General features: G+C 37.8%; 1 protein-coding gene and 1 long non-coding RNA gene across 3 annotated transcripts in view; one reads left to right on the top strand and one right to left on the bottom strand.

Annotated features, from left to right (window-relative positions):
• The window catches only part of LOC130540707 (uncharacterized), a 131232-nt gene that overhangs the window by 32821 nt on the left and 74537 nt on the right, over positions 1-23874 (top strand). Inside the window, exon 3 of one of the 2 annotated variants that reach the window (XR_010109618.1) lies at positions 15588-19119. The exons of the other annotated variant lie outside the window; for it this stretch is intronic. This is a non-coding gene — a long non-coding RNA (uncharacterized LOC130540707). Of the gene's footprint in view, positions 1-15587; positions 19120-23874 lie in introns of those variants that run through there. 2 annotated transcript variants of the gene reach the window in all.
• The window catches only part of LOC100969450 (phosphatidylinositol 3,4,5-trisphosphate 3-phosphatase TPTE2-like), a 108925-nt gene that overhangs the window by 19333 nt on the left and 65718 nt on the right, over positions 1-23874 (bottom strand). Inside the window, 3 exon segments of the mRNA XM_063595781.1 lie at positions 15041-15129; positions 15233-15314; positions 19827-19887. Coding sequence (XP_063451851.1) covers positions 15041-15129; positions 15233-15314; positions 19827-19887 — 232 coding nt within the window.

The following is a 23874-nucleotide window of genomic DNA, read 5'->3' as shown; positions in this document are numbered from 1 at the left end:
ACAAAATTGAGACCCCAAAATTAAAACAGAGATTCAAAGAAACCAAGTCATTTCTTTGAAAACATCAACAAAATTGATAGACTGCTAGCTAGATTAACAAAGAAAAAGAAAGAAGATCCGGATAAGCACAATCAGAAATCACAAAGACGACATTACAACCAATCCCACAGAAATACAAAAGGTCCTCAGAGACTATTATGAACACCTCTATGCACACACACTAGATAATGTAGAGGAAATGAATACATTCCTGGCAACACAGAACTTCCCAAGATTGAATCAGAAAGAAATTGAAACCCTCACCAGACCAGTATCAAGCTCCAAAATTGAATCCATAAGTTAAAACCCACCAACCAAAAAAGTCCTAAATCAGATGTATTCACAGATGAATTATATCAAATATACAAAGAAGAACTGGTACCAGTTCTACTGAAACTATTCCAAAAACTCCAGGAGGGATTCTTCCCTAATTCATTCTATGAAGCCAGCATCACCCTGAAACCAAAACCTGGCAAACACACAATTAAAAAAAAAAAAAAGAAAACTAAAGGCTAATCTCAATGATGAAGATAGGCACAAAAATCCTTAACAAAATACCAGCAAACTGAATCCAACAGCACATCAAAAAGTTAATTCACCATGGTCAAGTAGGCTTCATTCCAAGGATGCAAGGTTCTGCATATGCAAATCAATAAATGTGATTCACCACACAGAAACCATATGATCATCTCAATAGATGCAAAAAAAAACCTTTTGATAAAATTCAACATCCTTCTTGACAATAAACACTCAAGAAACTAGGCATTAAAGGAATACACTTCAAAACAGAGCCTTCTATTATGAACCCACAGCCAACATTATAACAGGCAAAAGCTGGACGCTTCTCCTTGTCAACTGGGACAAGACAAGGATGCCTAATCTCACCACTCCTATTTCACATAGTAGTAAAAGTCTTTGCCATAGCAATCAGGCAAAAGAAAGAAAAAAATGGCATCCAAATAGGAAAATAAAAAGTCAAACTATCTCTCTTCATCAACGATATGATTCTATATCTTCAAAATCCAAAAGACTCCACCAAAAGTCACTTGGAACTGATACATTACTTCAGTAAAGTTTTAGGATACAGAATCAATGTACAAAAATCAGTAGCATTTCTATACACCAATAATGTCCAAGCTGACAGCCAAATCAAGGACATAATCCCCTTTACAGTAGCCACACAAAAAATAAAATACTTAGGAATACAGCTAACCGAGGAGGTGAATGATCTCTACAAGGAGAACTGCAAACCATTGCTGAAAGAAATCATAGATGACACAAACAAATGGAAAAACATTCCATGCTAATGGACTGGAAGAATCAATATCATTAAAATGGCCATGCTACCAAAAGCAATCTACAGAATCAACATTTTTCCAATCAAGCTACTAACATCATTTTTCACAGAACTAGAAAAATCTAATTCACATGGAACCAAAAAAGAGCCGGAATAGCCAAAGCAATCCTAAGCAAAAAGAACAAAGCCAGAAGCATCACATTACCCAACTTCACACTACACCATAAGGCTACAGAAACCAAAAGAGCATGGTACTAGCAGGAAAAAAAAGATTGATCAAAGGAAGAGAATAAAGAACTCAGAAATAAAGCCAAACACAGAAAGCCATCTGATCTTTGACAAAGTCAACAAAAATAAGCAATAAGGAAATGACTTCCTATTCAATAAATGGTGCTAGGATATTGGGCTAGCAATATGCAAAAGAATGATCTGGACCTATACCTTTCACCATATACAAAAATTAACTAAAGATAGAAAGACCTCAAACTATAAGAATACTAGGAGAAAACCTAGAAAACAGCATTCTGGATGCTGACCTTGGGGAAGAATTTATGACTAAGTTTTCAAAAGCAATTGCCACAAAAAACTGACAAGTGGGACCTAATTAAACTGTAGAGCTTCTGCACAGCAAAGAACCTATCAACAGAGTAAACAGACAACCTATAGAATGGGTGAAAATATTTGCAAACTATGCATCTCACAAAGGTTTAATATTCAGAATCTATAAGAAACTCAACAATTAAACAAGCAAAAAAACAAATAACCCCATTAAAAATGGGCAAAAGATATAAACATACACTTCTTAAAAGAAGACATACCAGTGGCCAACAAACATGAAAAATGCTCCACATCACTAATCATCCGAGAAATGCAAATCAAAACCACAACATGATTACATCTCATACCAGTCGGAATGGCTATTATTAAAGAGTCAAAAAACAACAGATGCTGACAAGGCTGCGGAGTATACACGTATACACTGCTAATGGGAATGTAAATTAGTTCAGCTACCTGGAAAGCAGTTTGGAGATTTCTCAAAAACTTAGAACTACCATTTGACATTGCAATCCTATTACTGCGTATGCATCCAAAAGAAAGTCAGTTGTTCTAACAAAAAGACACAGGCCCTGGCATGCTCTTCTCAGCACTACTGACAACAGGAAAGACACAGAATCAACCTAGGTGCCCATCAGTGGTGGACTGGCTTAAGAATATGTGGTACATATACACCATGGAATACTACACATTCATAAAAAAATAAAATCATGTCCTTTGCAGCATCATGGATGCAGCTGGAAGTCATTATCCTAAGCAAATTAATGCAGGAACAGAAAACCAAATACCATATGTTCTCACTTATAAGTGAAAGCTAAACAATAGATGCTCATGGATATCAAGGTGGCAATAATGGACACTGGAATTCTAGAGGGGGCACAGCAGAAGGGGACACAGGTTGAAAAACTATTGGGTCCTATGCTCAGTACCTGGGTGATGGGATCAATCATACCCCACACCTCGGTATCACACAATATACCCAGGTAATAAACCTGCACATGTACTTCCAAATCTAAAATCAAAGTGGAAATTATACCAAAAAACTAAGCTCAAAAAGAAAAAATTTCTTTGCCCATTAAAAAAACAAATAAAAATACAAGAATCATCCTAGGCCGGGCGCGGTGGCTCTTGCCTGTAATCCCAGAACTTTGGGAGGCCGAGGCGGGCGGATCACGAGGTCAGGACATCTAGACTATCCTGGCTAACACGGTGAAACCCCGTCTCTACTAAAAATACAAGAAAATTAGCCGGGCGTGGTGGCGGGCGCCTGTAGTCCCAGCTACTCGGGAGGCTGAGGCAGGAGAATGGCGTGAACCCGGGAGGCGGAGCTTGCAGTGAGCCGAGATCACGCCACTGCACTCCAGCCTGGGCGACAGGGCGAGACTCCGTCTCAAACAAACAAACAAAAAAGAATCATCCTATATCAGAAATCTATATTAATGTAATTTATCATATTCACAGATTAAAGTAGACATACCTTGCAATTATGTCAATTAATGCAGAGAAAGCATTAACTAAAATTCAACCTACAACTGTGACTTTAAAAATTAATAAAAACTAGGACACTTCTTTAACTCAACAAAGGGAATCTACCAAAACACCTACCAGGAACATCATATTAATGATGTAATATTGATAGCATTTTCTTTAAAGCCTGGAATTAAGCAAAAATGCCCTCTGTTCACTGCTTCCATTTAACAATGTACTGCAGAGCCTAGCCAGTGTAGTAAGTCAGTGTAGTCAGTAAATCTATAGAATAACTCATTAATCTAACGAGAGAGTTGAGAGAGTTTAGGAAGATTTCTAGATGCAGGCTCAACATAAACAAAAATTAATAGCTAAATCAAGGATTCAGGTTGAAATCTTTACAGTAATTACTAAAAAAATAGAAAAGGAGTATATAACTTCCAAGGTAATGGGAGAGAGTGAGAAGGAAAAAATTATCAAAATTCAATCAAACCAAAACACAAGTCAGTAAGAATATAGAAGAGTTAAATAAATTAACAAATGCACGTACATAGAACATTGTTCTCAACAATGCATAATACGTGTTCTTTTCAAGTGTACAGAAAACATTTAACAATATCAACCAAATTCTAGGCCATAAACCAAGTCTACACAAATTTGGAAGAAAAAAAAAATAGTATGTTCTGTGTCCACAGCACAATACAACCAGAAATAAAAAACTTTTTTTTTTTTTTTCAGATGGAGTTTTGCTCTTGTTGCCCAGGCTGGAGTACAATGGCGTGTTCTTGGCTCACCGCAACCTCCGCCTCCCGGGTTCAAGCGATTCTCCTGCCTCAGCCTCCCAAGTAGCTGTGATTACAGGCATGTGCCACCACACCTGGCTAATTTTTGTACTTTTAGTAGAGACGAGGTTTCTCCATGTTGGTCAGGCTGGTCTCGAACTCCTGACCTCAGGCAAACCACCTCCTCGGCCTCCCAAATTGCTGGGATTACAGGCGTGAACCACTGCGCCTGGCTTCACAAATAAAAAACTTAAAGATAAATGCAAAAGTCTCCTATGTTTGGAAATAAGGAAGTATACTTCTACACAACTCACGGGTCAAAAAAAAAAAAAAAACACCAAGCACAGTGAAAATTGGAAAATAATTTGAACCCAATAAAATGAAAATATTACATATGAAAACTTGTGGGACGAAGCTAAAGCAACTCTTAGAAGAAAATGTATAGCCTTAAATGCTAAACAGAAAACAGAGTGGTCGACACTCTAAGAATTATTCATCTCAAGAAGTCAGGAAAAGAACAAATTAACCCATGGAATACAAAAGAAAATACTAAATATAATACTAATTCATGAAATAAAAAGTAAATAATAGAGTCCATTAGTAAGGCCAAAGATTTGTTATTTTATTTATTTATTTATTTATTTATTTATTTTTGAGATGGACTCTCGCTCTGTAACCCAGGCTGGAATGCAGTGACGCGATCTCAGCTCACTGCAAGCTCTGCCTCCCGGGTTCACGCCATTCTCCTGCCTCAGCCTCCCGAGTAGCTGGGACTACAGGCGCCCGCCACCGCACCCGGCTAATTTTTTGTGTTTTTAGTAGAGACGGGGTTTCACCGTGTTAGCCAGGATGGTCTAGATGTCCTGACCTCGTGATCCGCCCACCTTGGCCTCCCAAAGTGCTGGGATTACAGGCATGAGCCACCGCGCTCAGCCACATTTGTTACTTTTTAAAGACTAGTAAAATTGATAATTCCCTGGTGAGACTAATCAAAAGAAACAAAGGGAGAAGGCACCAAGAAAATAATGTAAGGAATAAAAGGGGAATGCCCCTGTAGACATTAAAATGGTAAAATGATATTGTGAATAATTTGATGCCAAGACATTCGCAAACTTAGATTAAATGGACAAATGCTGGGAAAACAATAACCTACCAAAACAGGCTAAGGAAATAAAATTAGAGAGAATTCTATATACGAAACTGAGCGATAATTTAAAAACTTCTCCCCAGAGAAAACTCTAGACAAATGTAGCTTCACTGGTGAATTTCACCGTACACTTAAAAAGAAAAAAAAAAAAACAGCACACATAAATTCATCGAGGGAATAAAAAAAGAGAAAATGAAATCTAACTCATTTTATGAAGCCAAGATTTGAAAAAACTATGAGAAAGGAAAATTACAACCAATCACACTGATGACATGAATTTGAAAATCCTAAACAAATATTAACAAATAGAATCCAGGAATTTAATTTAAAAAGTTTAATAATTATTTAATAAAATAGTATACCACAACTCAATCACATTTATTCCAGAAATATGTTGGTTTACCACTTAATCAATCATGTAATTAGCCACATTTATTTATAAGATAAAGGGGAAAAATTATCATCTCAAAGATTCAGAAAAATCTGGAAAAATTCAACATCCATTCATGATTAAAAAAAAAACTCTCTCAGCAAACTAAAGACATTGTTTTTTCTTTTCTTTTTCTTTCTTTCTTTTTTTTTTTGGTTGAGCCAATGTCTCGCTCTGTCACCTAGGCTGGAGAGCAGTGGTGTGATATTGGCTCACTGCAATCTCTGCATCCTGAGTTCAAGCAATTCTCGTGCCTCAGCCTCTGGAGTAGATGGTATTACAGGCATGCACCACCACACCTGGTTAATTTTTTATTTTTTAGTAGAGATGGGGTTTCATCATGTTGCCCAGGCTGGTCTGAAATGATGTGCCCCACTGGGCCCCGCAAAGTGCTGGGATTACAGGCGAAAGCCATGGCGCCTGGCTAAGGAATTTCTTCATCTGATAAATGGTAGCTCACACACACACATACACACACACATGCTCGTAAAGCAATTGGAGAGACACTGAAAGCTTTTCCTTTGAGAATAGAAGTGTACACTAATGGCTGCTGTTGCCACTTCTAATTCAACACTGTACTGAAGGTTCTAGCCAGTGCTAGGGGGAAAAATGACTGAAAAGGAAAAAATACAATGTATTATTTTCACATGATATAACTGTGTACTATAAAATCCAAAAGAATCTATAGATAATTTAGTAGAACTAATAAGTGAGTTTAGGCTGGGCACAATGGCTCAGGCCTGTAATCCTAGCATTTTAGGAGGCAGAGGCTGAGGCTGGCAGATCACTTGAGCCCAGGAGTTTGAGACCAATCTGGGCAACATGGCAAAACCCCGTTTCTACAAAAAAAATCAAAAAATTAGCTGGGCATGGTGGCACCTGCCTGCAGTCCTAGCTACTCGGGAGGCTGATGTGGGAGGGATTCCCTGAGCCCAGGGAGGTTGAAGCTGCAGTGAGCCATGATCGCATCACTGCACTCCAGCCTGGGTGACAGAATGAAACCCTATCTCAAAACACACAAACAAACCAAAAAAAAGTGAGTTTAGTCAAGTTGCTAATTACAAGATTAATGAATAAAATGAACTGCATTTAAATCAACAACATTTAGAAAATAAACATTTTAAAGGGATATCATTTAAATAACCACAAAATATCAAATATCTAGGAATAAATCTCATCAAAAATATGCAAGCTTTCTACACAGAAAATGAGAAAACATTGTAAAGAGAAATGGAAGGAAACCTAACTGAATGAGAGAACATCTCTCTTCATGGGTTGGATGGGTCAATATTGTAAAGATTCAATTCTCCCCAATCTATAGATTCAACGCAATTCCAAACAAATTTCTATCAGGTGTGTGTATTTGACCAGCTGACTCCCAAATTTTTTTTTTTTTATACTTTAAGTTCTAGGGTACATGTGCACAACGTGCAGGTTTGTTACATATGTATACATGTGCCATATTGGTGTGCTGCACCCATTAACTCGTCATTTACATTAGGTATATCTCCTAATGCTTTCCCTCCCCCCTCCCCCCACCCCATAACAGGCCCTGGTGTGTGATGTTCCCCTTCCTGTGTCCAAGTGTTCTCACTGTTCAACTCCCACCTACGAATGAGAACATGCAGTGTTTGGTTTTTTGTTCTTGCGATAGTTTGCTGACAATGATGGTTTCCAGCTTCATCCATGTCCTTACAAAGGACACAAACTCATCCTTTTTTACAGCTGCATAGTATTCCATGGTGTATATGTGCCACATTTTCTTAATCCAGTCTATCATTGATGGACATTTGGGTTGGTTCCAAGTCTTTGCTATTGTGAATAGTGCTGCAATAAACATGCGTGTGCATGTGCCTTTATAACAGCATGATTTATAATCCTTTGGGTATATACCCAGTAATGGGATGGCTGGGTCAAATGGTATTTCTAGTTCTAGATCCTTGAGGAATCGCCACACTGTCTTCCACAATGGTTGAACTAGTTTACAGTCCCACCAACAGTGTAAAAGTGTTCCTATTTCTCCACCTCCTCTCCAGCACCTGTTGTTTCCTGACTTTTTAATGATCGCCATTCTAACTGGTGTGAGATGGTATCTTATTGTGGTTTTGATTTGTATTTCTCTGATGACCAGTGATGATGAGCACTTTTTCATGTGTCTCTTGGATGTATAAATGTCTTCTTTTGAGAAGTGTCTGTTCATATCCTTCACCCACTTTTTGATGGGGTTGTTTGTTTTTTTCTTGTAAATTTGATTGAGATCTTTGTAGATTCTGGATATTAGCCCTTTGTCAGATGAGTAGATTGCAAAAATTTTCTCCCATTCTGTAGGTTGCCTCTTCACTCTGATGGTAGTTTCTTTTGCTGTGCAGAAGCTCTTTAGTTTAATTAGATCCCATTTGTCAATTTTGGCTTCTGTTGCCATTGCTTTTGGTGTTTTAGACATGAAGTCCTTGCCCATGCCTATGTCCTGAATGGTATTGCCTAGGTTTTCTTCTAGGGTTTTTATGGTTTTAGGTCTAACATTTAAGTCTTTGATCCATCTTGAATTAATTTTTGTATAAGGTGTAAGGAAGGGATCCAGTTTCAGCTTTCTACATACGGCTAGCCAGTTTTCCCAGCACCATTTCCCAGCACCATTTTTTAAATAGGGAATCCTTTCCCCATTTCTTGTTTTTGTCAGGTTTGTCAAAATCAGATGGTTGTAGATGTGTGGTATTATTTCTGAGGGCTCTGTTCTGTTCCATATCTCTATATGTCTATATCTCTGTTTTGGTACCAGTACCATGCTGTTTTGGTTACTGTAGCCTTGTAGTATAGTTTGAAGTCAGGTAGCATGATGCCTCCAGCTTTGTTCTTTTGGCTTAGGATTGACTTGGTAATGTGGGCTCTTTTTTGGTTCCATATGAACTTTAAAGTAGTTTCTTCCAATTTTGTGAAGAAAGTCATTGGTAGCTTGATGACTTGAATTGATTGGCATTGAATCTATAAATTACCTTGGGCAGTATGCCCATTTTCACAATATTGATTCTTCCTACCCATGAGCATGGAATGTTCTTCCATTTGTTTGTAACCTCTTTTATTTCGTTGAGCAGTGGTTTGTAGTTCTCCTTGAAGAGGTCCTTCACATCCCTTGTCAGTTGGATTCCTAGGTATTTTATTCTCTTTGAAGCAATCGTGAATGGGAGTTCACTTATGATTTGGCTCTCTGTTTGTCTGTTATTGGTGTATAAGAATGCTTGTGATTTTTGCACATTGATTTTGTATCCCAAGACTTTGCTGCAGTTGCTTATCAGCTTAAGGAGATTTTGGGCTGAGATGATGGGGTTTTCTAGATATACAATCAAGTCATCTGCAAACAGGGACAATTTGATTTCCTCTTTTCCTAATCGAATACCCTTTATTTCTTTCTCCTGCCTGATCACCCTGGCCAGAACTTCCAACACTATGTTGAATAGGAGTGGTGAGAGAGGGCATCCCTGTCTTGTGCCAGTTTTCAAAGGGAATATTTCCAGTTTTTGCCCATTCAGTATGATGAATGAACTTCTCTACACTGGTTACTCTAGTCAGCCATTCGTCTAATCTTCTTTCAAGGTTTTTAGCTTCCCTGAATCGGGTTTGAACTTCCTCCTTTAGCTCAGAGAAGTTTGATTGTCTGAAGCCTTCTCCTCTCAATTCGTCGAAGTCATTCTCCGTCCAGCTTTGTTCCTTTGCTGGCGAGGAGCTGTGTTCCTTTGGAGGGGGAGAGGTGCTCTGATTTTTAGAATTTTCAGCTTTTCTGCTGTTTTTTCCCCATCTTTGTGGTTTTATCTACCTTTGGTCTTTGATGATGGTGACGTACAGATGGGGTTTTGGTGTGGATGTCCTTTCTGTTTGTTAGTTTTCCTTCTAACAGTCAGGACCCTCAGCTGCAGGTCTGTTGGAGTTTGCTGGAGGTCCACTCCGGACCCTGTTTGCCTGGGTATCAGCAGCGGAGGCTGCAGAACAACGAATATTGCTGAACAGCAAATGTTGCTGCCTGATCATTCCGCTGGAAGCTTTGTCTCAGAGGGGTACCCGGCCGTGTGAGGTGTCAGTCTGCCCCTACTGGGCGGTGCCTCACAGTTAGGCTACTCGGGGGTCAGGGACCCACTTGAGGAGGTAGTCTGTCCGTTCTCAGATCTCAAACTCCGTGCTGGGAGAACCACTACTCTCTTCAAAGCTGTCAGACAGGGACATTTAAGTCTGCAGAGGTTTCTGCTGCCTTTTGTTTGATTCCCAAATTTATATGGAAATGTAGACGGCCTAAAATACACAAACAATTATGAAGAAACAGATGATTGTCCTCACTTGACTGGAAATAAGGACTATTAGAAAGCTACAGTAAGATGGTTGTGCTATTGGCACACAGATGAAAAATCAATGAACAGAACAGAAAGGTCAGAAGCAGACTCATGTTCTGCAGGGAAGTAAAGAAATAAAAATCTTCTCAACCAGTGTGCTGGAATAATTGGATAGCCATATATGGAAAAAGATGAAACTTAACCTCTTCCTCACACCACACCTATAAATCAATTTTTAAATGAATGAACCATCTAGAAGAAAATATAGTAGTAGAATGTCTTTAAACTCAAGGAAAATTTTCTTAATCAGGACACAAAAACACAAACTTTATAAAGAGAAAGCATAATACCTATGATGGTAATACAACTAAGAACTTCTGTTAACCAAAAGATACTCCTAAGAGAGAGAAAAGGCAAATCACAGAGCAGAAAAGTTTTCTTGAAATACATATATGACCAATAACAGAATGGAAATCAGAATATATAAAAAACTGCAAATCAAGAGAAAAAAGACAAATAATCCAGGAGAAAAATGGGTAAGAAAATTTAACAGTTACTTTACAAAAAAGGATATCCAAATACTTAATAATCTTAAGAAAACTTCTTCAATCTTATTAGTAATTATAGAAATGCAAATGAACACCACCATAATATGCCACCACACAAACACCCAATGGCTAAAAATCAAAATACTCAGAATTGCAAGTATTGGGGAAGATATGGAATGCTTCGAGTGTGCAATACCAGTGGAGTGAAAATTGGTACAACTGTTTTAGAAACAGGTGACATTATCAAGTAAAGTTCAAGATTCATTACCTTAAGACAGAACCATTTTAGTCTGAGGTACATACTCAACAAAAATATGGCCACATATGCAACAAGAAACGTGTATTTTTAAAAGCAGCATTATTGGGCCAGGCGCAGTGGCTCACCCTGTAATATCAGCTCTTTGGGAGGCCGAGGTAGGCAGATCACTTGAGGTCAGCAGTTCGAGACCAGCCTGGCCAACATGGTGAAACCCTGTCTCTACTAAAAATACAAAACAGCCAGGCGTGGTGGCAGGCGCCTGTAATCCCAGCTACTCCAGAGGCTGAGGGATGAAAATCACTTGAACCTGGGAGGCAGAGGTTGCAGTGCGCGAGATCATACCACTGCACTCCAGCCTGGGTGACAGAGTGAGACTCCGTCTAAAAAAAAAAAAAGGCAGCATTATTTATCATAGTAAAAACTGGAAACAACCCAAATGTAACAGAAAAAAAAAAAGAGATTCCACTTGCAGTCACAATTTGTGTAGGAATGAATTTGTGAAAAGATGTGCAAAGACATGATGAAGAAAATATAAAATATTTAACTAAAGAATGAACAAGATCAATCACATGTATAACTTATTATCACAAAGTTGTCAGTTCTCTCGAGTGAATCTATAAATTCAATGTAGTTCCAATGAAAATCCTAAGTTTTATAATGGAACTTGACAAAATGATTTTAAAATTTAATGAAAGAATAACGTTCCAAGAAGAGCAAGACAATTCTGCCTATATCAAACTACAATATAAAGCTACAATAATTACAAAAGTGTGATATAGAGAACTTAGAAACAATTTTGAATATTTCTAGAAACTTGGTATATGATTGAGAGGAATCACAAATAAATGGAGAACAAAATAGCATGCAATTGATGCTGTTAGGACCGTTGGCTATCCATATGAAAAAAAAACCTCCCCCAAATTTCAATTAGATTTAAGACCCAAATATTAAAAATGCAACTTGAAGATTTTTGAAGAAATATAGAATATCTTTACTACCTCAGTATAGGGGTGAATTTCTTAAACATGACAGAAAAGCATGAAATACAAACACATCGATTAACACATTTTACCACATTCAAAATTACAAACTTCTTGCTGGCACAATGGCTCATGCCTATAATCCCAGCACTTTGGGAAGCTGAGGCGAGTGGAATATTTGAGTCCAGGAGTTCAAGACCAGTCTGAGCAACATAGGGAGACCCTGTCTCTACAAAAAATACAAAAATTACCCCGGCGTGGTGGCGCATGCCTGTAATCCCACCTACTCAGAGGGGCTGAGGCGGGAAGATCACTTGAGTACAGGGAGGTTGAGGCTGCAATGAGCCGAGATTGAGCCATTGTACTCCAGCCTGGGTGACAGAACGAGACTGTGTCTCAAAACAAAACACAAATTTACAAGCTTTTATACAACAAAATAAATCACAATCAAATTTAAAAGACAACACAGTGGGAGAATATACTTGCAATACTAAGAAAAATTGGCATTTAGATTCTTTAAAGAACTCCTATAAATCAATAATAAAATATTTCTATTCTCATGATACTACTGATAACCTGCAGGCAGCAACCAATCAGAAGACAGCAAGATTAATATGAATGAACATTTTTAAAAAGAGGCTTCTCTGGTGCATACCAGCTGAATATTCTCTAAACAACCTAAAAAAATCAACAAAATATTATGTGAACCCAGAATTATGCAAACCCCCTCTCAGCAAAAGTTTTTAGAAAAAAGTCAAATTTGAAATCCTTCAAGCAAGGAATTAGCATTAGTTAATAGAAAACTGATGCTACTGCTTGAAAAATAACATGTTAGGTTAGGCAATGTGAAATGGCCATTTTTAAACCAAAAGATGGTTAAAAAACTGGGAACTTCAAATGATTCAACTTCTATATTCTTAATTTAACTATGGTATTGTAAATTGCCACTTTATACAGAATATTCAAACCTGTAGAGCTAAACACTGAACCTGTATATTAACTAATGGGCTTGAAACTAGTTCTCAATAAAACTAAAACTTCATTTTATTGAATTATATAAGTCAGTTTACAGTGTTATGTTTTCCTGGAATTTGATATAAAAATGGTTTTACAGCCCTCTAAGAAGGTAATTCTTTATGTTTATCAAAAATTGTGAAATATACTTAGATGATTATTCAAAGCCTAAACCTGAATGAGAGAAAATCTAACTGAACTTAAATTGATTGGATTTACAAGTGGCTTTTCCCCCCATTTTAACCCCACCAATATAAACTTCTTTGTATCATTACACTATAATAAGTCCAGTATAATTTTTGAAATAGCATCTCTGTGTTGGCTCCCTTAATCTAAAAGATTCTCACCAAGTTTAAGAACAACCTTAAATATTACTGGAACAAAAACAGACATATAGATCAATGGAACAGAATAGAAAGCCCAGAATAAATCCGTGCATTTTTCAGCTGATCTTCAACAAAGGTGCCAAGAATCCACGATGAGGAAAGGACAGTCTCTTCAATAAACAATACTGGGGAAACTGGACATTCACTTGCGGAAGAATGAAACTGCACCCTATCTCACCCAGTGTACAAAAATCAACTCAAAGTAAAGACTTAACTGTGAAACCTGAAACTGGAAAACTACTAGAAGAAAACATAGGGGAAAAGCTTCTTGACACTGGTCTGGGCCAAGATTTTTTGGATATGACTGAAAAGCACAGGCAACAAAAGAAAAAATAGACAAATGACATTGTATCAAACTGAAAAGCTTTTGCACAGCAAAGGAAACAATTATAAAGAGACCACCTACAGAATGGGAGAAAAATACCTGCAAAGCATATATTCAAGAACAGGTTAATTTTTTTTTTTAAAGGAACTCAAACAACACAATAACAAGAGAACAAGTTACTTCTCTAAAAAAAATGGGCAAAGAACCTGAAAAGATATATCTCAAAAGAAGACATATGAATGGCCAAGAGGTATATGAAAAAATGCTCAACATCATTAATCATCAGGAAAACCAAATTAAAATCACAAAGAGATATCCTCATACCTGTTAGGATGGTGATTAACAAAAAGACAAAAGAAGAGTTGGTGAGGATGTAGAGAAAAGAGAACCCTCTTGTACACTGTTGGTGTGAGTGTAAATTAGTAGTTATTATGGAAAACAGCATAGGGACACCTCAAAAAACTAAAAATAGAAAAATAGAACTACCATATGATTTGGAGATTCCACTTCTGGGTATATGTCCAAAGAAAATGAAATCTGCACTCCCATGTTCACTGCAGCATTATTCATAATAGCCAAGCTATGGAGTCAATCTAAATGTCATCAATGGAAGAACAGATAAAGAATACCTGGTATATATAAATAAGAACACACTGTTCGGCCTTAGAGGATATCCTGTCCCTTGAGATAATAAGGATAAGCCTGGAGAATGTTATGCTAAGTGAAAGGAGCCAGGCATAGAAAGACAAATATTGGATGTCTCACTTATTTGTGGACTCTAAAAATGTCAAATTCATAGAAGCAGAGAGTAGAATGGTGGTTACCAGGGGCTGGGGGGAACAAAAAGGAGGGATTGTGGAGATGTCAGTTAAAGGATGCAAAATTTCAGTTAGACAGGAATAAGTTCAGGAAATTTATTGCACAACATGGTGACCATAGTTAATAATAATATAGATTTGAAAATTACTGAGAGAGTACAATTTAAATGTTCTCACCACAAAAAAGTAAAAAGTATGTGGAGTAATGCATATGTTAATTAGGTTGATTTAGCCATTTTACAATGTTTACATATATCAAAACATCATGTTGTATACCATGAATATACTGATTTTTATTTGTTAATTTAAAAATAAAAAAGAGTAGCCTTAAATAAAACTACTCTGACACTCCAAAATTAAAGACTTTGTATTTTGAGAGATATAAACTGGCAAACCAAAAATAAAGATATCCAAATAGAAAAACAAGAGAAAATATGCTCAACCCTCCTTAGTTCTTTTTTCCTACTTTCTTCCCTTCCTTATCCTCTCCCTATCTCCTACTCTTCCTCCTCTCCTCTTTCCTTTCTCCTTCCCTTCTTTCAGTCTTACAGCTAATACTTTTAAATGCTAACAATTACTAATACTTATTAATAGCAACAGGTATCTTGTTCTTGTGCTTTACATATACTTACACGTCTTTAGAATGGGAGGAATAAAAAGGAAAACGTTATTACCTTTGCCTCCTTTACAGTGAATCACTACGATGTTTTCAGAATCTTGAGCCATCCACTCCAATACTTCCTTGGAGAATGCTACCATCTCCCTGATTTCAAGGTTAGGATTTTTAGTTGAGTTAAAATATTTTCAAAAAATCAAGCCCAATAGATTTAGCCCCCTTCTGATAGTCAACTTAGCATAAAACTTACCATAGAGTAGGGACATTATGATCATCAATCATGATTCTACTGACCCAATTATGGAAGTGCTTAGGATCATAAGCTCTTTCACCTAAAATAAATAATATGTATGTTATATCTCTATATATAATAACATAGTAAATGATGAAGTTATGAGTAACATAAAATATCTTATTAGAAATTCCCTATCCATCTTCAAAAGGAGCTTTCCAAGTTGCTTCTGCTGCTCTAAAATAAACTTAAGGATCTCAAAAACATAAGCATATGAGCAGATTATCCATCTCATGTCACCTAAACTCAACTTACTTTTGTTTAATAGGTGTAATTTTTAACTTTCTAGCAGACTATCATTATATTATTGCAGGGTAGTTAGAAACCACGCAAGACATTGAGGAGCCAAGGAGGCCGAATAGGAACAGCTCCGGTCTACAGCTCCCAGTGTAAGCGACGCAGAAGACGGGTGATTGCTGCATTTCCATCTGAGGTACCGGGTTCATCTCACTAGGGAGTGCCAGACAGTGGGCGCAGGTCAGTGGGTGCAGCGCACCGGGCGCGAGCCGAAGCAGGGCGAGGCATTGGCTCACTGGGGAAGCACAAGGGGTCAGGGAGTTCCCTTTCCTAGTCAAAGAAAGGGGTGACAGATGGCACCTGGAAAATTGGGTCACTCCCACCCCAATACTGCGCTTTTCCGACAGGCTTAAAAAACGGCGCACCAGGAGATTATATCCTGCACATGGCTCGGAGGGTCCTACGCCCACAGAGTCTCGCTGATTGCTAGCACAGCAGTCTGAGATCAAACTGCAAGGCGGCAGCGAGGCTGGGGGACAGGCGCCTGCCATTGCCCAGGCTTGCTTAGGTAAACAAAGCAGCGGGGAAGCTCCAACTGGGTGGAGCCCACCACAGCTCAAGGAGGCCCACCTGCCTCTGTAGGCTCCACCTCTGGGGGCAGGGCACAGACAAACAAAAAGACAGCAGTAACCTCTGCAGATTTAAATGTCCCTGTCTGACAGCTTTGAAGAGAGCAGTGGTTCTCCCAGCATGCAGCTGGAGATCTGAGAACGGGCAGACTGCCTCCTCAAGTGGGTCCCTGACCCCTGACCCCTGAGCAGCCTAACTGGGAGGCACCCCCCAGTAGGGGCAGACTGACACCTCACACGGCCGGGTACTCCTCTGAGACAAAACTTCCAGAGGAACGATCAGACAGCAGCATTCGCAGTTCACAAAAAACCACTGTTCGGCAGACACCGCTGCTGATACCCAGGGTCTGGAGTGGACCTCTAGCAAACTCCAACAGACCTGCAGCTGAGGGTCCTGTCTGTTACAAGGAAAACTAACAAACAGAAAGGACATCCACACCAAAAACCCGTCTGTACATCACCATCATCAAAGACCAAAAGTAGATAAAACCACAAAGATGGGGAAAAAACAGAGCAGAAAAACTGGAAACTCTAAAAAGCAGAGTGCCTCTCCTCCTCCAAAGGATCGCAGTTCCTCACCAGCAATAGAACAAAGCTGGACGGAGAATGACTTTGACAAATTGAGAGAAGAAGGCTTCAGATGATCAAACTACGAGCTACAGGAGGAAATTCAAACCAAAGGCAAAGAAGTTGAAAACTTTGAAAAAAATTTAGACAAAATGTATAACTAGAATAACGAATAAAGAGAAGTGCCTAAAGGAGCTGATGGAGCTGAAAGCCAAGGCTTAAGAACTACGTGAAGAATGCAGAAGCCTCAGGAGCCGATGCGATCAACTGGAAGAAAGGGTATCAGCGATGGAAGATGAAATGAATGAAATGAAGCGAGAAGGGAAGTTTAGAGAAAAAAGAATAAAAAGAAATGAATAAAGCCTCCAAGAAATATGGGACTATGTGAAAAGACCAAATCTACGTCTGATTGGTGTACCTGAAAGTGATGGGGCAGAATGGAACCAAGTTGGAAAACACTCTGCAGGATATTATCCAGGAGAACTTCCCCAATCTAGCAAGGCAGGCCAACATTCAGATTCAGGAAATACAGAGAACGCCACAAAGACACTCCTCGAGAAGAGCAACTCCAAGACACATAATTGTCAGATTCACCAAAGTTGAAATGAAGGAAAAAATGTGAAGGGCAGCCAGAGAGAAAGGTCGGGTTACCCACAAATGGAAGCCCATCAGACTAACAGCGGATCTCTCGGCAGAAACTCTACAAGCCAGAACAGAGTGGGGGCCAATATTCAACATTCTTAAAGAAAAGAATTTTCAATCCAGAATTTCATATCCAGCCAAACTAAGCTTCATAAGTGAAGGAGAAATAAAATCCTTTACAGACAAGCAAATGCTGAGAGATTTTGTCACCACCAGGCCTGCCCTACAAGAGCTGCTGAAGGAAGCACTAAGCATGGAAAGGAACAACCGGTACCAGCCGCTGCAAAATCATGCCAAAATGTAAAGACCATCGAGACTAGGAAGAAACTGCATCAACTAATGAGCAAAATAACCAGCTAACATCATAATGACAGGTTCAAATTCACACATAACAATATTAACTTTAAATGTAAATGGACTAAATGCTCCAATTAATGACACAGACTGGCAAATTGGATAAAGAGTCAAGACCCATCAGTGTGTTGTATTCAGGAAACCCATCTCACATGCAGAGACACACATAGGCTCAAAATAAAAGGATGGAGGAAGATCTACCAAGCAAATGGAAAACAAAACAAGGCAGGGGTTGCAATCCTAGTCTCTGATAAAACAGACTTCAAACCAACAAAGATCAAAAGAGACAAAGAAGGCCATTACATAATGGTAAAGGGATCAATTCAACAAGAAGAGCTAACTATCCTAAATATATATGAACCCAATACAGGTGCATCCAGATTCATAAAGCAAGTCCTGAGTGACCTACAAAGAGACTTAGACTCCCACACATTAATAATGGGAGACTTTAACACCCCACTGTCAACATTAGACAGATCAGTGAGACAGAAAGTCAACAAGGATACCCAGGAATTGAACTCAGCTCTGCACCAAGCAGACCTAATAGACATGTACAGAACTCTCCACCCCAAATCAACAGAATATACATTTTTTTTCAGCACCACACCACACCTATTCCAAAATTGACCACATAGTTGGAAGTAAAGCTCTCCTCAGCAAATGTAAAAGAACAGAAATTATAACAAACTATCTCTCAGACCACAGTGCAATCAAACTAGAACTCAGGATTAAGAAACTCACTCAAAACCGCTCAACTACATGGAAACTGAACAACCTGCTCCTGAATGACTACTGGGTACATAACGAAATGAAGGCAGAAATAAAGATGTTCTTTGAAACCAACGAGAACAAAGACACAACATACCAGAATCTCTGGGACACATTCAAAGCAGTGTGTAGAGGGAAATTTATAGCACTAAATGCCCACAAGAGAAAGCAGGAAAGATCCAAAATTGACACCCTAACATCACAATTAAAAGAACTAGAAAAGCAAGAGCAAACACATTCAAAAGCTAGCAGAAGGCAAGAAATAACTAAAATCAGAGCAGAACTGAAGGAAATAGAGACACAAAAAACCCTTCAAAAAATTAATGAATCCAGGAGCTGGTTTTTTGAAAGGATCAACAAAATTGATAGACCGCTAGCAAGACTAATAAAGAAAAAAAGAGAGAAGAATCAAATAGATGCAATAAAAAATGATAAAGGGGACATCACCACCGATCCCACAGAAATACAAACTACCATCAGAGAATACTACAAACACCTCTACGCAAATAAACTAGAAAATCTAGAAGACATGGATAAATTCCTCGACACATACACTCTCCCAAGACTAAACCAGGAAGAAGTTGAATCTCTGAATAGACCAATAACAGGAGCTGAAATTGTGGCAATAATCAATAGCTTACCAACTAAAAAGAGTCCAGGACCAGATGGATTCACATCCGAATTCTGCCAGAGGTACAAGGAGGAACTGCTACCATTCCTTCTGAAACTATTCCAATCAATAGAAAAAGATGGAATCCTCCCTACCTCATTTTATGAGGCCAGCACCATCCTGATACCAAAGCCGGGCCAAGACACAAGCAAAAAAGAGAATTTTAGACCAATATCCTTGATGAACATCCTTGATGATTGCCCCCTGTCTATTGAGTATACAGGTAGAGAAAAAAATCAAGACAGAGTGGTAAGCTGGGTTGCAACCTATTTTCTAAAGAGTTTGCTTTTTTCTCACCTAGGGCCCTGCTCTCATCACAACCCACTGCTAATGGGTCAGAGGACTCATTTGTTAAATTGTCTATGTCCTCATAACACAATCTGGCAGGAAAAACAGACAGATTTTCCTAAACCTAATATCACTAGAACAGATCTTCCCTAAAATGGTTTGCCTTCACTCCAGCCTCATTGGTCCTGCCAGAGCTGCCTCCTTCATAGGGTACTTTGTGCTCCTGGGCTAACTCCTTCTACCAAATGGGGCCAGTCCAAGACGGGGATTTTTAAATTCCTTCCTCACCACCACCAAATACTTATGATTAAATGCAATGTAAAAAACAAAATCATCTTCTTACATTCAGTAATCTGTTTTCTATCTACAGTAGCAAAATACAGAGTAAGGTACATACTGCATAGATTGTAGACTCGATAGTGGTTTGGATGTTTCTTGTCTAGAAACTGTACAACTTCCTAAAAAAGAGAAACACATATTTTACATAGTCACATGGCACCAACATAAGCCATTTCCACGAAGAACCTAAAATGGTTATTACTTTCTATTACTTTGTCTCTCACTAGCATCTTCTAGGGGAGACTCAGGGAATACAAGCGTATGCCAATTTCAAGTTCTAATCCACTGTGGTTTTTCAAATAGTCCACAAAGTGTGTTTGACTACTCAGCCTCTATTGTAAATACACACTGTTTAAAGCTATCAGAAAAGTAAATTAGATGGTTAACTAACTTTAAGTAAATTTGTTCCAAATCATAATTCACAGTTAATGTGGTTCTTATTTAAATCTAATTCCTATTGCTTCTTATTTAAATTTAATTCTGATTAGGTATGTCTTTTAGATAGTGATTTGAATATTACAGTCTACCTAAGCACTATGTAAACAAATAAATGCAAAAAGTATACACTACGATTGTGTGTGTATGCATGACAGAAAAAGATAAACATATTATATCAATTTATAAATAACTCGTAACAATATGGAAACTTTTTTGGCTCACCCGTTCTCTTAATTTTTTAATGAAGATATATATATACCGGTAAGTGTGTGTGTGTGTATATATATATATACCTTTTCAATGAAAAATAGTAATTATCTGAAATATAATTAATATCACTATACGAATCCAACAATTTTTTCAGGAAATATCTCTTTCTGAAATATACACACATATGTATATATCTCTGTGCAACAACAAAAATGACACAATTTCAAAAACTGATTAGTATGGTACTGTCAGAACAATGTTTACTGGCTTAATATTGAGAACACTAACATTAAGGTATCAAAGTCATCCATTTATTAAATTGGTTATCTATGTTAGGAGGAAATAATACGTCAAAAAGATGAACACTCCGAATCTGCATAGTGGCAGAGGGGAAGGATAAAACATTTCATATACTTTAGAATTCATGAAATTTCTTACCTAAAATCCATATACATTTAGAAAACACATATTAAAAACTACAAACATCTATGAGAAATTTAAGTGAATTTTAATTCTTTGAATGAGGAAGAACTAAAAGTGTTGAATCAATGGAAGATCTATAGCCTTAGGTTTAACTTCATAAAATTCTGAAATTTCTGTTGAAAAATGCTATAATGAACAACAGGGGAAAATATTTTTTCAGAAAAATGCACTGTTGGGGACTATGCCTAGGATAATAAATTAATAATTCATTAACAACTTAAATATTACTCCCTCATCTTATAGATAAATGGGCCAAGGACATAAACAATCCATAAAAGAGAAAATCAAACTGATTAACAACCTACATAATATTCAGTGTCGCCAATAAAGAAGTCAAAACAACAGTGACATGACATTTGTGCCCATGAAATTAGCCCTTTTCCTTTTAATGAGAAAATCCAATGCTGGCAAAATAAGGCATGACATTAAAAACTTCGATTTATTTTGATACAGTAATACAATTGCTCTTGGATTTGGCAATATATATTAAGAACCTTAAAAATATTCATTCTCTTCAACTAGGTAATTTCACTCCTAATAATCTGTACAGAAAAAGCCTTACGCCGAAAGATATTTGTTGTTGTATTATTGATAATAGTGACACTTACATGTCCAACATTAGAGGTTCATCATAGCACTAATGAAATATCATGCAACCATTAGAATACTGTCCTGTTCTTCATTCTCTCAACCAGTAAATATCTCACTGCAGTAATTTATGTGCAGGCTTCTTTAGCGTACATATATAGGAAAACAGTTGGCCGGGCGTGGTGGCTCATGTCTGTAATCCCAGCACTTTGGGAGGCCGAGGCAGGTGGATCACGAGGTCAGGAGTTCAAGACCAGCCTGGCCAAGATGGTGAAACTCCGTCTCTACTAAAAATACAAAAATTAGCCAGGCATGGTGGTGGGTGCCTGTAATCCCAGCTACTTGGGAGGCTGAGGCGGGAGTATCGCTTGAAGCCGGGAGGTGGAGGTTGCAGTGAGCCGAGATTGTGTCACCGCACTCTAGCCTGGGTGACACAGCAAGACTCCAACTCAAAAAAAAAAAAGAAAAAAGAAAAACAAGCAATATTTGCTTTTTCCTGGGAAGACAAATATACCTGGAGGGTTAAACTTTAGGGATTCTCTGAATCCCCTTCCTAGTTCTCTCAATGTCTAAAAAATTATATATATATATATATATATATATATATATATATATATGCGTGTGTGTGTATATATACTTTTTATAATTATATATGTGTATATATACTTTTTATAATTATATATGTATATATACTTTTTATAATTATATATATATATAGAGACTCAATATATTGATGATTTACTGCTGTGTTTCCTGATCTAAGTAGTTTACTAAAGGATCCAAATACCTCTTATTCAAAGTAGGTGAAAAGGGACATAAAGAATCTAGAGAAAAGGTGAACTCTGCCAAGAATCTACATTTTTCTGGTCACAAGCTGTCACCAGATGGACAGTTTCTGTTTTCAACCAGAATAAAGAGCATTCAATTCTACCAAGAACAGAAATCAAAAGATGGCTAAGAAGATTTTAGGACTGTAGGTAATTGTATATCTGATTTTTCTCATAGCTCAGCCTTTGCATGGGCTTACTAAGTTTATACTTTCTGATGCAACTTCCTTGTGATGCAAAAGTAGAAAATGCTACTCTGTGAAAGCCTTCTTTTTTTTTTTTCTTATTTTCCGTATTTCTTTTTTTTTTTTTTTTTATACTTTAAGTTTTAGGGTACATGTGCACATTGTGCAGGTTAGTTACATATGTATACATGTGCCATGCTGGTGCGCTGCACCCACTAACTCGTCATCTAGCATTAGGTATATCTCCCAATGCTATCCCTCCCCCCTCCCCCCACCCCACCACAGTCCCCAGAGTGTGATATTCCCCTTCCTGTGAAAGCCTTCTTGCAACAACCTCCACCTTCGGTTTTCCTAAATCTGCTCAACTCTTCTCTCTGCCTATCTTAGTACATTCCTTGATTTGAAAGCAAAGGTACACCCTCTGTATCTGCATGAGGTGGTAGCAGTGGCCAAACTTCTTGATGCTTCCACCACAGTGCTTGTTTGTCCACTAACTCTATGGGTCCAACATCTCTAAAGTTTTTGCTACTTCAAGGCAGCATCTGACATTTCTCCACTAGTAAATTTACCACTTAGGAAATTGTAAGGTCTGCTTTGCATATTCAGTGTTGCTCAAAATGTAACCCTGCAAATTTATTCTCTTTTAAGAATAAAGAGGAATCACATGACTGTTTAGCATCCTCTCAGAAGTTAAGTATACCCGGATTTGAATCATGTACCTTTGAGTCAACCTTGATTTAATATACATCGTGGATGGTTCTCAAAAATGACAAAGGCACTCCAAGTGCAGAATATGCTGTTGTCATTGAACATGCAATGACTGAAGTGCTCCATGGCCTAATTCTTGGCCTGTCCAGGTAGCTGAACTAGTAGCTTAGATTTGGGGCTGTGCTCTGGCAAAGATGAAAGACTAAATATTAATATGGACAGTAGATTTACTTTTTGGGTGGCTCATGATTTGTGGCATTTATTAAAATACATGATTTATTACCTCCTTTTTGGATACTCTGATTAAAAATGGTAAAGAAATCAGTGACTTATTAGTACTTTTGTCAATGCCCTAAGGAGATAACAGTTTAATAACGGATAGAAATCAATAGTCTAGCCATCACCCCACAAGGAAATAGTAATGTCTTTGTTTTGATTTATATGCTAAGTGAGGTTTTTGGCTGTTAAAAACACCCCAGCTAATATTAAGTCTTCCCAAACTGATATTAGGCACCACCAAAACTACTAAAAGAAAATTGGCTCAATTTAGACATGCCATAATTAACTCACAGTTATTAGCTCAACCGGCTTTAAAAAACAATATTAGCAATCAAGAGATGCTTTACCCATAAAGATGGAATTGGGAATGTGGGGATCGCTGCCCTCA

This window comes from Pan paniscus, chromosome 14, assembly GCF_029289425.2.
Source record: "Pan paniscus chromosome 14, NHGRI_mPanPan1-v2.0_pri, whole genome shotgun sequence".
Classification (NCBI taxonomy): Eukaryota; Metazoa; Chordata; class Mammalia; order Primates; family Hominidae; genus Pan; species Pan paniscus.
This window is presented reverse-complemented; position numbering and strand designations above follow the sequence as displayed.